The sequence below is a fragment of the Falco rusticolus genome, chromosome 5, assembly GCF_015220075.1.
Source record: "Falco rusticolus isolate bFalRus1 chromosome 5, bFalRus1.pri, whole genome shotgun sequence".
NCBI classification, from domain to species: domain Eukaryota; kingdom Metazoa; phylum Chordata; class Aves; order Falconiformes; family Falconidae; genus Falco; species Falco rusticolus.
In genome coordinates, this window is record NC_051191.1 from 2,299,523 (window position 1) to 2,320,176 (window position 20,654).

Below are 20,654 nucleotides of genomic sequence, written 5' to 3' on the forward strand. Positions count from 1 at the left end.
CAGAAACTGCTGCATAACAATGTCAATTATTGGCTTTATCAGTGTGTAACCCTGGAGAAGACTAAAATCACGGGAGCCTGTACACTTGACTACCAAACTCAATCAAAACTACCGATAAGAGAACAAAGAGAAACTAAAAGCTTTTGGAGTATGAGCTGAATAATAGGATGAAGTGACATATGCCCTTCTTTGAGACAAGCAGATGGAGAAGGATTAATTTTCTTTCTTGCAATCTTCTGTGCTCTCCTATGGTTTCCTAAATGCTGGGGCATGTAGATTTTGCTATCTTACAACAAAATTGTCTCATTGCAACTGCAAGACAGTAAAAATAACAAGAATTAAAATGCCTATTGTTTTGTCATGTACTTGTAAACAAATTGGATTTAAAATTCTTCCAGAAATGCCGTTACAGCAGATTTATTATTGCCATCATAGCCTCCTAGCTAGCTCTTTCAGCTGCCATAAAGAGCAAGATCTTTATACATGACAAGTCGTTTGCTCTCTATAGTGTTTTCTACAATAGACATCCCTTTGCAAATATAGTAGGAGCTCCCATTTATCCCATACTAATTTGTTTTCTGCAAAGTAGCATTTGCTTGCTGTTAGCTGAGTGAATAGCAATGGTCGCATCCAGTCCTCAGGAACTGATTCACTAAAGCTTTGTGTTAATTCTTTTTCATCGCATGCGTAGTTTCAGGTGCTGATCTGCATAGGACAACAGGCTAAACGGGGACATTTGAAATCCTTAATAGCTGCTGTTCTCTACCACATCCTTTCTTAAAGATTGCTGCCCCGAGAAAAGAGAGCATGGAGCTGCCTCTGAATTGCCAGCTTGCGGGCAGGCCTGTTAAAACAAACCGAAATTGCCACCAGCAACATACCTCTGAAAGTTATATTTCATGTAGTTGATGTCTTTATTCTTTCCTGTGAGAAACAGCAGTATCTTCCAAGCTGTGCAATAGTTTCTTCTCTTGGAGATTGCTGTGATAAATACGGGAATTCCTCCTCTCATCTGCCTGCTAACAGGTGAGGGATGTAGTCACTGTGGGCAAACCAGCCCATCAAACACTTACGTTATACCATGTAATGCGCCACTGAGGTATTTTTCCACTAGAACTGTTACTACAGTTTTGGCCAAACCCTTAAACATCATTTGGTCATTTTCATTTATTTAAACAAAATGGTATTTGATCCACAAGGTATGGTTTTATAAAAGATATAATTTTGTCATGCTACAATAATTGCTATGGAAACAGTATTTCTCTCTCCATATTGCTTTTACCATCTTTTTAGTAAGATTTGTCCTTACATAGTAGAAAATTAAGGATTTTTACTTGCTTGATCTTTGGTGACCGATCTGGAGCTGCTCTGGAGTTGTCAGAGCGCTCCTCGGCCAGACCACTCTGCTGGGCATTGATACCATGACAGGGGCCACTGCTTTCAACATGCAGATTTTTGTGAAGTTTTAGAGAGTAAACTTGTTTATTTCATTACATATACGGACTAGGATTACCAAGAGCTACTCATGGGCTAAATTCTTTTAGGACTTTAATCTTCCAAATCTTAAAAATCAGCAGTCAGAAAAGGTTAACCCAGCCCATTGTCACCCACTGTACTGAAAAGACATTCGGTTCTCTGTGTCTGTGTCTGGAGGCTGTTGGTTTGTAGATAAGCAAAGAATAAATCCTGTATTCAGCTGTTGGTTTGCAAACTCTTTTCCATGGAAGTTGAGGCGTTCATCATCTTATATAGAAATTTGATCTCAAGTTCTGGCTGACTGAAGCTGAAGTTGTAGGTTTCTATTTCTATCAGTATAGTGGTATGTAAGAAAGGTGATTAAATAGTATATAAATAAAATGTGTTAGTATTGTAATTGTCTAAGAACTCTAGGGCCTTAGGATATTTGTATGTACCTTAGAGCTTCCATGTACTCCATTTAGAATTATTATTTTTCCGTAGTCCCAGTAATATATTCTTTGTCTATATGCTTTTGAAAAATTGCATCTCTCTGGGACTCGCATGAGAATTATGTGTTTGTTTTTTATGTAATCTCTTCAGAATTATGTTTACAAAAACAACAATAGACTGGGAAATGAAGAACTGGCCCTAGCAGAGAGAATTAAAAGAATGTGGCTTATTTAACCTTGTAAAACAAAGCTTGAGAGGGAGTATGATTATCTTCTAGAATGCATTTGAATTGCTTTGTAATGAGGGTAAAGATTGGAGTCATAACATAATGTTGGTGAAAGATCCAAAGGATATAAATTGTTCCATTTTGATTTATAAAGAATTAGGTAAAGCAACTTCTATGTAAAATATCAGGAGGTAAAAAGCAGTGTATATTTTCTGACAAAGCTTGATAGATTTATGTTATTGTGTGATACAGTAAGATTAATTCTGATTTCTGTTTCTTCTTGTCCCCAAACAGACTGAAAAATGTCTTGAGCACAGTTGTTAATTATCTTTCTTACATAGTATTTATGCTGTTTCAGAATATTTTTATTTTTTAGCTTGTTGTGTACAATTGAATTATATTGTGTTAATTTGAATTAATGTCTCAGCCTAACTGTCTGTTGAAGCACTTTTGGAACTTTTTGCCAGCTGAAGCATCATTTCTTCTAAGAGGTACAAAGGAAATGCAATTCCATATATTTTTCTCCTAAGGCATCAAGGAACAGATAGAGATTGGGGGGTGGGTGGGGGGATGTTGTTGGTTTTGTATGTTGAGAGAACCTGTGTGGCTTGGGTGATCCTCTCTCTTGTGCTTTTGTGCCTGCGTGCTTTGCTCATCAAGGAAGCTTAAGAATTTCTTCATGTGAACAGTGGTGTTCTTCTCAGAGTTGAAGGGACTTTTGGATTAGTAGTTACCGATTTTTGTGAGGATTCTCAGGCTCTTAGAAGTTTTCAGTTATCAGATTCCCTGCTGATGTAGAGACGTAGGACTCTGGGCCGGCTCTTTATCTGTCCTTCAACTGCGATATTTTCTTGGAGGTGGTTTGGTTCTTCTCTTCCGCCGTCAGCTCATTGGTTCTCTGTATTGATGTCCTTCAGTCTGTTAGAGGTGCACAAACACTTTGTGGGTTTTGACACGGCAAAAGTGGGGAACGTTTATTTATTATTCAGAATAAAACACCTTTATATGGCTTCATGTGGTATGGGAGATCGAGCGACATAAGAGAAATGGCCTCTTTCAGTCCTGTATCCATAGAGTACAAAAATATTCCATTTGAATTATGTTTAGGAACTTTTTTTACTTCTAAAAATACACTAGTTTAAGTAGCTGCTGCATTGTGACATATTTATTGGATGTAAAAGTTATATATCTCAGACCGTACTAAAGTTATATGTACAGGTAATTTTGCATCAGCAATCCTTAATATATGTTTTCTCTAAAACAAGATTTTATTCAGAACCACTTACAGTGTGAAATACCTTTTTTGTCAAAACATACTAATTGCTTTAAGTCTGAAATATATAAAATTTTGATACACTCTTCTCCCTGTGATTCATTATATTGGTATTTTATGATTGTCTGTCTTTTTTGCTGAGCCTTTAGCTATTATACTACAGTGTTAAAATTTAAGTCATTGTAGAGAGGGGAATATGTGTGAATTTGAAGCTGTACAAACTGTTCAACTTAAAATGCATTGCCAAATTATGGTCAGGAAAACCAAACCAAGAAGAGTGGGTAGCATATGGACTTTATGGAGAGACAGAATTGTAAATTTTCTGTTGCAATCTGCTGTACAAATATTTTGATGTTGCTTGACTACAGAAAAAAATGATAGAATATAGTAACTTACTCATTAGAAATTCATTTCAGAAATGAAATTCTGCCATAATCGCTGCAGTCTTAGTTGGTACAGCAGTTTCTATGATTGGGTGGTGGTTGTTTTCATATTTTTTTTAATAGAATGACTTCTGATCTTTGACTTGTTATACTCTGGATATTTCCCTTTTTTCCTTTATTTGATGCTTTTTGCATAGAGCTAGTACAAGTGATGTACTTGAGCTTTTACTATTAATTTGCTAAGATTTATATTTTGGTGCATAAGAAGTACACATATCTCCAAATACCAAAAAATATAGCAATATTTCATAGAACAATATGGCAAAAAGAATAATCTGAGTGCTTCAGGACCATTCTGCTCTGTGCTGTAGCAATTGGAGTACTAAGAAATCTTCTTGGATGCTTCCTCAGATACTTAATTTTCATATGAGATTTTTAAAATGCAAGTTCTGTTTTCTGTAGTTTAAATGTAAGGAAGAACTTAAGACTGGTTTTATTTGACCGGCTGATTTAAGTATGAATTTATATCAGTGTTCGAATAAGGTGACTTCCTTTTCTTTCTTGGGTATTTAATATTCTGTGTCAGTACCTTAACTTCTTCTTTTTCACATGCATGTAATTTTGAAGCATTTTGAGGCAGTTAAAAAGGTATTACAAAAATAAGGTGTTTGTTTATGGAGTTGAACATCTGTTAGGTTCGGTGGTAATGCTTGCTTTGTTTTTAAGCCTATGTTCTTAACCTTGCCTTATAAAATTGTATGTCATAACCTGTAGATAGTAAGTTTCGTTAAGAAAAAGATCTAACGTGCAAATTTGTTTCCTGCTTTAAGATGTAGGGATGGGGATTACTTGTGGTTTGGGGTTTTGTTTTCATTTGAGAACAAGGACATAAGGCTACCTACAATATCAGCTAAGGTGTGGTCCTTTAATGTACTTTTAAACGATATTAATTTATATATTTTCATAGCCATGTAAATGAAGATGGAAATCTTCTCTTCAGCTAAGTGAGCATAGCTTCTCTGACATGGTTCTTTAGAACCACGTATATTATGATTAACAATTAAGGTTGCTAATGACTTGTATAAGAGATCCATACTGGATGAAACAGGACTTTAATTGCTATTTTAGTGGTTTTAATATGCTGAGTCCAGGAATCTTTTTCAGAAGTCATGAAAAGAAAAACATGAAAGGGAAACGATAATGCCATCAACTTCTCATAAGCTTTCATTTTCAGAATGTTAAGGTGTGTTTCTATGAAGTTCGCCTTAGGAACCTGAAATTAATTATAAGGATAGTATATTTCTGTATGTTTTCAGAAGATTAATTGGAGATCGTTCAGTTGAAACGAAGAATAAAAAAATTCTATTTGAATCAAGGAATAAAAAAATATATGGTTGTTGAAGATCACTATGCACTTGAGTTGCTGAATGTAAGCTGGTAGGAAAAATTAACCTTTAGCCTATTTAGATATGTTTTTCACAGCATCCTTTTTTACATACAACAAGCCTAGTTAGAACTCTGAATAACCTTTTTTTCTGTAGTTGGTTTCATACTGTTCTGAGTTCTGTATGCTGTGGTCTGATGATTAAGATGTCATGGAGTACGAAAGAAAGCAAAATTGAGATAAATAATCATTATTGTTTAATAGGCAATTCTTTGGAAAGAATTAGTAACCCTTCCAAGAAATTCTAGACGCATAATTTAGGTAATGTGCAATAGAGAAACGTACAATAAAATGTCAAATTTAGGATGGAATTTACAAAGTTGAACGTTCAGTATTTCAACAGATATTGGGGTTGGGTTTTTTTGATTTGGTGCTTTTTCCTCTAAATTGTCACAGGACAGGATATGAACTTTCACATTCAAGGTGGGAATTCTAGAGTGACACTGATTTATGACTTGCCAAGAACATATCTCTCCTAAATCCTTCAGACTGTGTCCAGTACAGGCTTAAAGGCACTGCAGGCTCCTAACACTTAGCATAGATAAACCAGTGTTTCCCCATCTTCTGCTTATCAAAGTTTAGGTTTACCCATCGTCTTTGAAATTACAAGAACAAGGAGGGCATTACTGTGTCCAGGACCCCGGCTGGACTGTTGGTGCTCCCTCAGCCATCGCTGCCTACCCTTGCATGTGCCCTGTGGCACGGAGCTTGCATGCTCAGGTAGCAATGCGGGTGTTCAGCTCCACCACTGAAGGATCCAGGTCCACTTACACCTCTTAACCTGTATCTGCAGCAGGGATTTCTTAAGCTGCAGTAGATGACCTGTTCTTCCTATCTCTTTAACGTTAGGTTTTTGAAATCTTAGTTTTCTTAATTCCAGCTGTGCCCAATAGGAAAGAAATGTTTTCTCTGACTCCAAGACATAGATAATTAATAAGATGCACAGCACTCCAGAAATACAGCTCATTATTTGCAACTCCATGTGGCGGGGTAGGGCAGCTGGAGAAATAAGAAGTGGCAGCAGTGTAGGAAATATTGCTGAGCGCATTGAAAGAGGAAAAACGGTACTCAAGAAAGAAAAGGGAACTCGTCTCAGGACTAGAGCCCTGTTTGTTGGGTGCAGTAGCTAACAGCGCGGGGCAGAGAGCAGGGAAAGGTAGCTCTGAGGCAAGTGACCAAGGTCAGCTGGGCTCTGCAGTGTGTGCTGGACCTGTGCTCCCATGTTACCAGCCAGTGCGTTTGTTACCGCTTCGATAGCGGGCTGCAGGGGGAGGATTTGAACGGAGCTTGGCCAAGTCCCGAAGCAAGGGGTATCCTTCATCCTAAATATCTGGGAAGAGGACTAGAGATTAGCATTGCACAGCACGTTACCAGCCTGGCCGCTGCAGCTGCTGAGGCGCTCAGGCAGCAGCTCTGGCACATCTGTCTGGCTGCATCACTGTGCAGCGCAGGGGAGGGACCAAGTCCACGGACAGGATGCCCGCTTGGTACTAGCCACGCATGCCACCCTTTCCTTTCACACTTGACCGTCCCAAATACAAGCAAGTGAAAAAGAATGTTGTAAAGGAAATGGGAATTAAATCATTCCTATACTAAGCATTTATCTTGCCTGTATAGTGGTTACATCTGGTTGGAAAAAAAGTTTTTTGAACCACTGTACAGTCCTGGCTCTCTCTGGCACCACATTATACATTTTCCCATAAAAACATTTAGAATACTTTGTATGTATGCATACGCTTTAGTTCCGTTTTATATTATCTAAAAAGATAAATGGACAGTTTTTCTGGCCATAATTGGTTTCCTCCTTAGCTTGTCTCAATAATTCCTCTAAATGAATTTTAGTAGTATTGCACTTCATTAGTTCTTTAAAAGTAGGTGCTGTGTTCTAAAATTTGAAGCACAACTTCTGAAAGTACAAATAACTCTTGTAAAATAAGCTGTTTAATCACATTGCCAGCATAAATTTTGCGGTGTTTTCTATGTGTGCATAGTGTGTAACAGATATAGCTCTTGTTCAAAATATAGCTGTTAGCGATTCCTTATTAAGTAATGAAAGATTATATATAAAGTTAATTTACCTTTCATTTAGTTATATGCGGTCCTGCAGTATAATTTTGAAAAGTTCATGATCATAAAATATAGTAAGTTTGCAAGTTCTGCCTGTCAGTACAAAATAGAGCTGTGGTAGACAAGAAGTACTCAGACTGTAATTACATTGCAGTTAGCCGCAGGAAGGATTAACAATTCCCGTAGAAAAATACTGTGGTTTAGGACTGCCTTTATTTGTGAAATTAATAGACTGGTTCTCAGTTTTGACATTAAAAACTAACTCTATTAATGTCCTCAGTATGTTCAAGTCTGATTTTAACTGTAGTTATTTCCATTTTTTTATTAACTAGAAATAAGAACACTATTCTATTACTGGTTTTAATGTTCTGTTAAGTTTCTTCTGTTAAAAAAACACACCCTGCAGTTGAACTTTGTCAATAATTCACACAGAAAAAAGGCCAGAACTGAGTTTCCAAAGTAGATTAATTGCTTTGATTATGACAGGAGAGATCTCTGTGCTCTACTTACTGGAATAACGTTTTTATGGTTTATTGACTATCAACATGTTACTTGTTATGTAATTGGTTTTGATGTTCCTTCCTTCCAGATCCACATATGGAGTCAGTGTTGGGGTGATGTGACAATAAATAGCATAACAACTATAGATAGCAATTACCAAATAACCAGTATTATTGCCAAATCTTATCCTAAAAGCTGTATTGAATAAAGGGATTATAGTGGACTTCATACTGTAAGGGAATTTGCTAATAAACTGTATTTCAAAACATGATAAAATTTGCTTTCCGTAGCTTCTGGGTTTGGGATTTTTTGAAGATTGATTGAATGGGCTGGAATTTCATTGGGTTACAATCTCAGTGAGGAGAAAGAGGCTGATAACTTTGTAATAATTATTAACAATGTGAAGGTTTATTAATATTCCGTTTTGATTTAGTTTACAAGGAACAGACCTTTAGAGGAAACTGAGGAATACACTGAAGAATAAGGGCTTTAGAAATAGTCGTCTTTTGGAGATATCTGTCTGGTAGTCTGGGATTTTCTTTTACATATATGTATTAGATCTTGTGTGATAAGTTTATTTTTTTCCCTCAAGAATAATTTTGTATCTGATAACAGCCATTGCTTAACAGGCAGTATTACTCCCAAGTTTTATTGCTGTGTTGTTTAAAATACAGACCTCTTACTTTTCGTACTTTTAAAGGTACTTTTATACCACAGTACTTCCAGCAAGTTTACCACTGTCATGTCTTGATTACATGGTGAATAGGCTAGTTCTAGAATACAAGTTCATTTATCTATGGAAAATGATGTTTTGAAAGTACAGGTACTTTAAAAGTACATTCTGTACTTCTACATAAGTTTAAATGTATTTTATATATTGTAGCATAGTTGAGCACCCTTTGCACCATTCGGTGATGGAATAGGAAGCAAACGTTTTTCACGTAACCCTTTTGAAGGATCCTTCAAAGTGGAATCAGTGGGATCTGACTGTGCCTCACAGTGTAGCACAGAGCTACAATCCTGGAGTTTTGGCCAACAGGACATAGGTCATATTTGCTGATACCATGTTACTACAATAAAACATACACCCGATAAAAGCAGGAATCCATCTTTTATGACCTTTTCAAATTGAATTCAACTTATCATTTGAAATTACTTCTATTGATTAATTTGATCTGTATTGCTATATAATTACTGTTGAAAGAAATTGAACTCTTGTTTGCTGTGCTATATACAAGGCACACCTAGAAAGCAGCAGCACCAGAAGTCACAGATATTCTTCACGTTTGCATGTGAAGAGACTAATTAGGGAAGAGAATTGTAGCACTTCTGCAATGTAGTCAGCCACTTTGCTTTATCTGTAGCTGTCTACCTGTAACCTGCCTGATAAAGAGGTTATAAAAACATTTAAAGTATTAAAAATTAAATGAATATTTTATAGCTGCCTAAAGAGGAAATGTAGGTATTCCTTGTCTTCACACCTAGCACAGGGATATTGGAATGAGCTGGGCAACAGATGCTACAGACTGAAAGTAGGTTGAAGATCTTAAATGTGGAAGTTATATGGGGAATTTTTAAAGAGCCATATGCAAAACAATATGGGAAAACTTCTAGAGCTGGTTGGAATTGGCAAGTATGGAAGATGTATACAGGTGCTAATATAATGTAGGAAATACAGCAAATCTAAAAGAACACTGGGACCTGTTTTAAACCATTTTGGACTTAGAGAGCTCGGAATTAGATTTCTAGTAATTTCTAGTGACTCCAGTACCCACGAGCATTTTGTCTCGATTGCCAGCTATAAAATGGATATACTAACACTATTTACCTCTTAGAAGTCTAATAGCATGGTTCTGATACGTTGCATGTGCGTTCTTTTTTGTCTGAGTACAACTAGGGTCTCATCCATGACAGGGTGCACCAGTAGCGGTATATTTATACAAGGACAAGTGTCAAAGAATTCACACACTTGGGCAGTGTTGCTTTCTTTCAGATAGCATTTACAGAGCAAGTGAGGCTTTTTCTTTTTAATTTTATTTTTCTCAACGCTAGAAAACATAGTTCATCTACAATTAATAGCTGGTGTCTGAACTTGAAAGAATAATCTTGTATCTGACATTCATAGCAAGTATCTATGCAAGTTACAGGAAAATCACTAAACCTAATGGGATCGCAGGTTTGTTTGGTGTTACATGGGTGATTGCTTATAAATAATCGCTGTATAAGTGATGCATTGCTATTACACTGGTATCTTTTTCTTTTTTTTTCTCTCTCCATCTAGGAATTGTTAATATTTTTACAAAATTTGCCCACGGTACACTGGGGAAATGAAGAGATTAGCGTACTCCTAGCAGAGGCCTACAGACTGAAGTTTGCATTTGCGGATGCCCCCAATCATTACAAGAAATGAACATAAAGAGCCAGAAATTATTAAGACCAATGTTTTCTGCAGTATTACGGCATCTGTTGTTCTGGTTGTGCTTTCAGCTCATTGCTCTTTCGTTTGAATTAAGATGACCATTAAAATTCTGTTAGAATTTGCAGAATGAGAACAGAATACCAAAGAAATGGACAGCGCAGGATATCAAACATTGAATGAACTTAGAAGTGAACTTTTTTGCACAGCATGAAAAATGAGTTCAGAAGTCTATCACATAACTTTCTTCTTTTTTCCCCCTTCTCTAATTAGGAGAACTACAGTCTGACTAATTTCTGTCAAGCAATTTTTATGTGTACCTAAGACTTAAAAGTACTTATGGAATGATTTTGTCATTACTTCAGTGTCACCTGCCATGACTTCTATCAGCCAGTTTTAGTCACTAGAAGTTACTTACTTTGAGTGGAAAAAAAGAACTTTTCATAGTTGTAAAGACCATATGAGACAGCCAGGCCAGTGTTTCAAGGTCTGGTTATAACTCAGAAGACACTGATAGTCGCACACCATCTGTTGTTTTTCCATGGAATTAGGTTAGAAGACTTCAATAATGTAAGAATATAGAAGGTTGGAATGGAAATTGGTTTCATTTTTCTAAACATTACTCAGTCTTGCAGGGTGCTGTAGAAGCATTTTAGCCATACAAAGGAGTTACTTAAAGTTGAAGACTCATCTGTAACATGAAAATAAATCCCTTTCTGTGTATTTTAGAGTGTTCTTAAAATATCAAATAAAACAGAAGATCTGGTCTTGTCAAAATAATTAAAGTGTTTCTTTCAAGGCCTTTCAATTTCTCAGCATGAAAGTTCACTTTTAAGAAACATATGAAGAAGCTTGGTTTACAAAGCAAGATATAGTTTTATCTATCTCAGTTGTTGCCTTAGTCTCCATTTCTAGCATGTTAGAAAAGGAAAATTAATATAGCTTTCCAAAGCTTATTTGTTAAACCATTTAATACCTTTTTTCTGATTATTCAGAGGAAGCAAGAAGATAGTTCTCAGTAACAGTAACTATGTACTCAGATCACTCTCATGTCATTAGCAGAATAAAAATCTTCTATAACTTTATAGAATGAAATTAATGTTTCTTCCTATAATCATGGGATACTGAATAATTTCTTAAAACACAGTTTAAGTGCACTATTTATTTTCAACAAATCTTCTCAGATAAGAATTCTGATGTTGCGTCGTTGGATGTAAATAACTCATATTAATTTGTGCCTACCCTACACATATAGGTTATTAAGGGTGAGAGTTGCAATAAGCAATATACTGGAAGCTCAGAATTGTTATTCCTCAGTTCAGTTCTCAAGTTGCACAAAGTTGCACGAAAAATGTAGTGCACTTTTAAGTTTGGGAAATAAAAGATATTGAAGAGGTTTTTTCTTATGACTTGTTATTGGAAGATTATTTTCAAGTTCTTAAAAATACGTAGATACATATTTTGAAGAAAGCTTTCTAGATGTGCTACGTTACATTGCTTGCTTTAGGGGCCTTAGTTCCTGACACTGATGTTATAATAATAAGGTTGTTTCAGGGTAAATAGAATAAAAATACATTTTTACCAACATGTGATGGAGATCTGTATTGTAAATTATATGAAAACTTTGGTAGAAGAGAAAAAACTGAATGAATTCAGAAGCAGGACTGTTTGGTGGCTAGGATGCATTTCTGTTCCAGCGGTATCAGCTGGGGGTTTCAGTTGCGATGGATACGAGATCAGGCCTCCTAGATTGCTGCATTTGTGCCTAGAGGGTGTGGTGGGGCTGTGTTTCTCAAATGTGCATATACTGTCTTCTGTAACTTCAGTTCATGGTCTACTAATGTATCAAAATTTATGTTTACAAAGAATGTCATATTGTGCCTAACAGAATATCTACCAACAGCAGAATAAAAGAAACCTGAAATTTATGACCATTTGCTTTAAACTTAGTATTTACAATCATTTGTTAATAGAAATGCGTATTATTGTAATGAGAGAAGACACACAGCATTAAATGTACAATGTTGTAAGGATTTTCTATAATTAACTTTTTTCTATTAAGATGTTATTTAGGTAGTTACATGTAACATGGAAAGTTGACCCAAAGTTGTCTGCTGTCAGATGCTCCTGCATAACATTTATGGGACTGGATATACAAAATTTCCTTCATCGGGTCCACATAAGTTGTCTGCCATGTCTTCCAAATTCAACAGGTACCTCTTACGTCCCTTGGAAGGAAGTATTCCCATTAGAGGTCACATTTACTCTTGTGTCTGTGTCAGAAGTTGAATATTGTACTTGAGCACATTGCTTTTTAAGGGTAGTGGGAAGTTTCCTAATATAATAACAACGCTTATTTATGTAGATATAGACTTTTCTGGAAAATATGATATAGATATATAAATAACATTTATATATCTATACAGATAGGAATAGTGTTCAGTAAATAGGAGGCCAACATTTATGTAAAATTTCAAATTTTCAATACTTTAAGATTTACAGAAAGTATTTCATTCTATTTTTAAAAACACACCTTACCTTTAACAATTCTACATCTCAGGTAATGTCATTCCAAACAAAATAATACATAGAAAAAGAAATAACATTATCATTATTACATCCCATGTACTTATTTTTTTCAAAATTCAGGATTCTGAATATTATAAAATTCCTTTCTAATACGTATTTTCTTATGAAGGAGGCATCTTGACACATCGCTAGTGAAACCAGGCAGTAATTTCCTAGAACTCATGTGTAATAATGAAATTGTAGTGTCTAAAATGTGCGTTAAAGAATTTCTGTAATAAAAATTTAAACAAGAATGTACGATATAAAAACATATATGACCGCAGAATTTGAAAAATGTAAATAAACAAATTAGTTAACTATGTAAATACAGTACCTGGAATAGGATAGAAATGTAAGTTGAAATCTGATGTAACTCTGTAATATGTTATAAGAAATTAGTTTAATTATTTTTTGGCTCAGTTCCTTATGGAAAGACCCATGAATTTAACTTCAGAACTACAGAGTAGAAGTATCTGAAGTTCCATTGTATGCTTCTGACAAATATTACCACTGAGGCAATGGTTAAAACTATAAAAGTGATGAAAGATGAGGAAATAAATGCATATTTATGAAGTGCTATATGGAGTGGAAAGCTTTTTTTATTGTTTTCATCAAGCACATTTCGTACTACATCAAAGCATGTTTTGGTGTGTTTATGTTTTATGGTCTCAGAACCCTGTATCACAAGAGCAAATGCAGTAGCAAAACCCGTCTTCGCAATTACATTTCTGTAACTCTCTGCCCTTGTATCTTGTAGATTTTGCCAGTTAATAAGACAGCTTCCAAAGGTATGTCTCTGTTTAAACCATATACATACAAGGTACTGAGCATTTTCTGCAAAAAGCAGATGAAGATAGATTTGGCACCACAGCAGAATTAAACGGGGGGCCAGATGGAGCAAATCAGGGCAAAGCAAACGGAGGAGGTACAGAATTCTGTATGTCCCTGAAGATGAGGAAGGAGAGAAAGCTTCAGCTCCATGGGGGGGACACAGTAAAAGGTAGTGATGTGCGATGAATAAGATCTGGAAAGGTAAAGATTGTTTTAAGTACATTAACAAGCAAAGAGAGATGTCCTGTACATATAAGAAGCTCAAGGGTAGATCTAGATTAGATATTAGGAAGAAATTCTTTATTGTGGGGCACTGGCACAGGCTGCCCAGAGCAGCTGTGGCTGCCCCATCCCTGGCAGTGTTCCAGGCCAGGCTGGATGGGGCTTGGAGCAACCTGGTCTGGTGGCAGGTGTCCCTGCCCATGGCAGGGGCTTGGAACTACATGAGCTTTAAGGTCCCTTCCAACCCAAACCATTCTGTGAATCTGATACTATGTTTAGTAAGCTGGTGGGAGATGTCCAGTAATCCAGATGAGTCTGGTGAGAAAAATATACAAACCTGGTTATACGGAAGGAAAAGTTACTAACTTCTCTGTTTAAAACTCCACACAGCACTCAGGGGAAAAGACACAGGGATGCAACAGGCAATCTTTGTTAACGTGTGTGAGTGACCATGAATTGTAATCATGCTTCTTCATCTGCTAGAATCTTCTGAAGACACTGCAGAAAATCAGCAAGGAGAGATTTTTCAAATTGCTTTTTCAAAAGCAGAAGAGGTCAAGAAGGTGGAGTAAAGGCCCCAAGGTCTCACAAGGAATGTGCTGGGAAGCACAGCTGAAAGCTGTTTGTTTATTGATTTTCTTGTACAAAAGCAGTCCTGGATACCTATCTTATGTCCTGGGCAGATATCCCACAGATATAAATGTGAAGTGCAACAGAAAGGACTTCCCAGAAATCTGCTCCCCACTTCAGGTCCCTTCCTCCTTGAAAACAGAGTGGGGAGAAAGGCAAGTGCTTTGTACTGCTTCAGATTCTTTGGAGCTGGGAGAAAGAGGTGAGGTGAAAAAGCTCCTGGTCCAGCAATCACGCAGGCAGGATGCTGTGCCATTGCCATGGTAATGAACTTGAGCTCAAGTGCTTCTAATCACTGTATGATGGAGAGTGAAGTTCCTGAGCAATTTAATTCCAGGTCATTTGCAGTTTTATAAATTAAAGCTAAAATCTTGCATCCCGTCATTCCTTAATCTTGGTGTAGCTGAGGCAGCACTGGAGTAAATAATTAAATTGCTGTGGCACCATATCAAAGAACCTTTTAACACTTCAGAATCTTCTGTGCATACCTCACATTTGAGTCAAAACATGTGCCAGAAATGAGAGCCTGAGAAAGATGTGATACTACAGAAGGCCTTTCAGAGACAGGTGCTCTGAAATGTAGGCTTTTTTTTTTTTTGACAAAAACTCCCTGTAAGATTCCAAATGAGAATTTATGTGCATAGTCAGTAAAGCATAGTTGTTTGAACTGGAATCCACATTATGCTTGTGATCAAGCTTCCTCAACACAGAAAATTAGTCTGAATTTGTCACCAAGACATATGGAGATCCTTGGAAACATGCTCCAGAAACAAGCTTAGAAGTCTGAACTACAGTACAGGTATTCATTTTGTCCCTAATACAAAATTATCTAGAAATCTAAGTCATAAAGTGCAAAAATTTCTAGCAGCGTCTGTTGTTCTGCCTTTGTTGTCAAATTAATCAAGATTTAGTGTACGTATTTGCTTTGATTTTCCTGTTATGTATCATATGTGATATTTCATTTCTGTGAGATCTGGATTTTGGAGCCCAATCCACTTCATTCCAGGAATTTCTTATCCAGCCATCAATTACCTGTGCCTACTCAGAGATCCTCCTCATGGGAAGACTTCTGAATTTGAAAGCAATAGAAGAAAAAACAAAAACAAACAAGGAGAACAGATTATTTTTACTCTCATTAATTTCTGAATTCCAGAAGGGATAAGGAAAGGCACTTCTTGGGGTATTTGGACAACTTCAGCTTAAACTCAGGATGCAGTCTCTGACATTAGAGCTTTCTGAAATCCAGGTTAGATATTTTCATGTATTTCCATCTTCCTCCAGAAAGAACTGAGATTTCCAGTGAACAGTTCCTGCTACCAGCCCATTTGATCAGCCCGTTCACTCTTTTAGTAGCAGCAGAAATACAAAGTACGTAGCTGTCATGACAGCTCACAGGAGGTAACAAGATGCCCAGGCTTATCGTAGTTAGATGGCAGTTTCACTCATGTCATTTTAACAACTAAGGGAACTCAACAGACTTGGCAATCTTTCATCACTTTTGGTCTTAAAATAAGCAAGTAACTCCAGCTCAAAGCAGGTTGCAGAAGCACTTTTAGTCTGTCGTTAAGAACAGGCTATATATATACATATATATATATATATGGAGAAAAAAAAATTTAGCCCTATACCTACCTGATCAAGTAAAAATTTATCCTAAGACAACAAATATTTGCTGCAACTGTGTAGAATATATTGTTTCATGCAAATAAATAATTCAGCTTTTGCATGCAGGAATGAATAAATTTGGCATATCAGTAAAGAAAGTTTTCTTGTTATATTTTTCCCAGATACTTTATTATTATTGCATCAGTGGAAAAATTTATGTAAGTTTGAAAAAGGAGTGCATTTCTTTCCATCACTGTCATCAAAATGCCGGGCAACAAACATCTTCACATTCAGGTGAAGATTACATTCTTACTACAAAGGCTGCTCAAGAAACATTTTATGTGAATGTTTTGATGGTAAAGGCCAGCCTGTTGTTGAACGCGCACAGTCATCCTCTGTGATGCAAAAGTGGTAATTCAGATCGCACTGGCTAATACTATTTCTGTTATCCACAAAAGAATAAGAAAAAAATCCATCTTTCCCCATCCAAGGACATGTGTGTGTTTGTGGAAACTTGTATTCGTTATGGAAACGCTCTGAAAATAATATTGAATATGCTGTCAAATCAATTAAAAGTAATTGTAGTCAGCAAATGATACCCAAATCCAACAAGCACTCCCCAAGAAAAGTGGTAAACACAAAATAACCGGCCTGACAGAGGGATCGCTGTGGACAACTTAAGAGTTAGTGTTGGTTAAGTTAGTCACTTTGTTATATTTATGCAAGTTATTATCTCCCCAGATCTAAAGTATGTCAAAAACTTAGACATCTGTCTCTCAGCTTGGCATACATTCCTTTCCTAGCTGATGGAGAGAAACAGGTCCTTCCAGGTGCCATCACCCCTGCCTCTGAGTAGACCTCTGAACCATGCCAAGTGAGTGGCACCCAAAAAATTTCTCTCTCTCCCCACTGGCACTAAAGTTGTCTGGAGGACATGCCCATAGCTAGGTGTCAGCATTGGCATTTTCCTAATTTGAAGTGGCTGCTAGCAATTTTAATTTGAAACGGCATTTCTGTACATACATTAGAAAGAATCACAAATTCTCTCAGATGCATTTTTAAAATACACACTTCAAGTTCAAATTTTATGTTCACATGGCCCAAATAAGCTATAATCTGAAGGACACACTGACTTGTTTGTTGCAGCTACTGTTCTGTAACATCAGCTTCACTTAGGTAAGCTTTAGCTTCGGTTAGATAGCAGTTCAGGCCATTAGCTTGCTGTTTATATTTGCTCTTTCTTGCTGTGAATAAACTATAGCCCTATAGTACAGCCAGAGGTAAAACTTAGTATCCTTCCGTGCAAATTGGAACGAGTGAAAAAAGAAATGTTGACAAATTACTTCATTTTAAAATTTAGATCATTGCACTGGGATCTTCTTCCTACCACCTGTTATGTAAATAAATATTATATGCTGCTAAGTAAAATGTATAGGACAAGTTCCCATTCTGTCTAGCCAAAAGTAATAGGAATGGTAAGGTTTACTTTTCCTATTTAAGTAGTGTCCAAACTGTATAATCTGTTTTCCAGACAGTGAGGAAGATAAAAGATCCTACCTCACAGAATGGACCGTGCATTTGTCAGTGTCCTAGGCAGAATGCTGAACGCTACAGGGAAGTGTTGGCTGGGACGGTGATAATCTGGCAGGGAGTAAGGACTTGAGAAATGCCCAGAGGAGGTCTCGCTTAGCAGACTGGATTCCCAACCGAAAAATTTAATTTGAAACTGTGTTTGCTTCATGTAGTTGCATATTTCTGTGGAAGACAGAAACAGTATGTCAGCAACAAAATGGCCTGATTGTGTCCTGAGTGTATTATTTAAAAAAAACAAAAACCACCACACAAAAAACCAAACCCCTCAAAAAAATAAGTAACACACCAGTAACATCAATCCAAGGGATAAACAGAGTAACTTTATTGTTGTAAAACTAAACTGTTGGTTGAAGAATACCAATACTGAAAAATCTGAGGTTGTTGCTCAAGTTTAGCATGAGTCCAACAGCTATCTATACATCACATTACTTTACATGCATATACAGCATTTGCATATCAAAGGTTAGACGAGTTCTCAAAGCCTTTTATACCTTGCACTAATCTTTACGAACGGGGTTGTGTTGTTTCTCCAAGTTGAGAGAAAAGGCAAACTTTGGAACATAAATCTTTAGAAATGCCAAGTCTCCATGTCATCCTCTCTTCAGTTAGCTAGACCCACGTCTGCATCAGACCCAAACTGGCTCACTTTAAATCATTGTTCCTCAACCAAATTAATAACATTAACCTTTTGTCTTGCTACTTGCACATATTGATTGTATTTTACACAACTTTCTTGTGAAGTATTGGTGGGGAAAGTTTCTGTAAGACAGCAGTGGTGCGCTCTCAATTCCAACTTATCAAACAGATCTAAGAGAAAGAACATCAAGTTTTACTGAGCAGGAATATTGTGAAGATGCACACCTTCCTTCTGAATTACCGCTGTCAGTTGATTAGACTGCTCTGAGCTTTTCATGTAAATCCTGTTAGACTCCTTTCTGACAGGCAGGATAACCCCAGCCTTCACCTAACTTAAGGGCCAGGAGAAATGGTTGGAGGAAACCCATGGTTAGAGGGAATAGGCCCCATGATTGGTACGTGCCATGGAACTTGGCCAACGTACCTGGCTGGTATCAGTACAGAATGGAATAATACAACCACCGTGAATATAAGTTTGCTTTCAAACAGTGTAGCTTTGGGATCCTGAGGTCCGGCATGTATGAGAATATGTATCTGGAACAATCTCGTGGTGACTAATAAGTACTACCAGCTATGTTGTAAACTCAATTCAAAAAAAGCCTCTGGGAAGCATTTGTGTATACTTTTGGATTTTTTTGTCACATCCAACTTTGGGCTTTCAGTATTAGAACTGCAAAAGCATCTTCCTAGTCTGTTATATTGTGTGGTAACTTTATATTGTATAAAGTAAATATATTTGAGCATTTAGTAATAGCACAAACTTCAATCTCTGCTTTTATAGAGTCTTCTTTATAAGCTTTTTTCCTTCTGGCTTTTAAGACATAGTAACAGGAGCTGCAGAATGAGGAAGTGATACAGCATCGGCTTCTGGCTTATCGAAAAGCAAGTGATTTTAACTTCAGAAGTAATTGGTAAGTTTCTTTCTTGGTTGGTCTGGGTGAAAGGAAGTGTAATCTCAGGATCTGAAATCAGGTTCCACTAACATTCTTTTTTATTAAAGGAAAGAAACAAATTGAGGTAAAAAAAAAAATTACTGATAGATCTGAGGCAGCCCACAGCGTAAGAGCTGCCAGTGTCTGAATGGAGACTAAGTGTTGCTTATGTTTAAAGTGCAAATTAATTTCCTCTCTAGAGAAATGAAGTAGCTCAAAGCTATGAAAATCTCATATGTGAACAAGGGCTATTAAAGAAACTGCAGGTTAAGACAACTGATGGAATAAATGCAGCAGAGGAAGAAGATTGAAGTTTATGGTGACTAGGCAAAATAGATCAATGGGGAAAAAAATATATATATGGAATTTCCCAACTTACAATAGCAGATGAAAAGAAATAGCCTGAAAACCATCCAAAGACAAAAATACTACTCTCTTTTGAAAGAGGAAAAAAAAAAAAAAAAAGAAGACAGAAATTGATCTGTTTGGATAATCTGTTGAAAGGAAGGCAGTCCAATACATCTCTAACTCAGAGACACTAGTGCAATTTGTACCACTTTGGATAGCAGTGCAAAGAGAGAAGGCAAAGCACATTTTGAGGCACCTATGTTGTCACCCAAAAAAGTATTATTCATAGTACTCAATTACTCAGCTGACCTCTTTAGGTTGCTTCCAGGGACCATGCAGAAACAAAGATATGGAGACAGTGACAACCTCTAACCTGTGTCCTGCTCCCAGTCACTCTGGGCAAGAGATGCGCTGAGAGCAGAGATGGACTAGTCAGCTACATGAAAATGGACACTTGGGATACCTCCACATCCCACTCCGTGCCATTTTTAGAGGAAAAATACAAAGAAATAGCTTGCATAACTCTTATGCATTTTGAACTAGAATTATCTCCAGGAGTTTTCCTTGTCAACCAAGACTCTCATGGTCAGCTAAGACTTACAGTCTACTGATACGCTCTAATATCCTAGGACGAAACATAGACTCTTGAAAAATGCAGTAACTGATATAGTTGGACATAGATACTGATGACCACTGTTTTGTGGTGAACTGATACAGGGATGATGGTGTTGAAATCAAAGTATATAAAAAATTAAGGATTTGTTCAGGAGTTCTAGCTAAACTCTACTGGTTCCCTGAAATTAAAATGTACATCTGATGCTAAATCCTTTAAAGAACTTTATGCAAAGTGTCTGTTACCTTGAAATGTTTCTTTTTTTTTAACCTGCTCTATTTGCAGAAGTTTCACTGATTTTATGAAAGGTGGATGTACAAAATCTTATTAGACCATCCCTGGGCATAGCAAAAACTCTGGGAATGTACTCTTCCCACCCCCCACCCCCTTTTTCTGACTTGGGTTCACTGCATAAACAGAAAAGCCAGGTGAGGGGGAGCCAGCCCCACTGTTTTTAT

At 36.7% G+C, this 20,654-nt stretch overlaps 1 protein-coding gene across 2 annotated transcripts in view; it reads left to right on the forward strand.

Annotated features, from left to right (window-relative positions):
- TBC1D22A (TBC1 domain family member 22A) overlaps nucleotides 1-13,365 on the forward strand; it is a 180,182-nt gene extending 166,817 nt beyond the window's left edge. For both annotated transcript variants that reach the window (XM_037387552.1, XM_037387553.1), the window contains one exon: nucleotides 10,084-13,365. In XM_037387552.1, the coding sequence (XP_037243449.1) occupies nucleotides 10,084-10,212 (129 nt within the window). In that variant the 3' untranslated portion in view covers nucleotides 10,213-13,365. The remainder of the gene's footprint in view (nucleotides 1-10,083) is intronic.
- The last annotated feature ends 7,289 nt before the right edge of the window (nucleotides 13,366-20,654 follow it).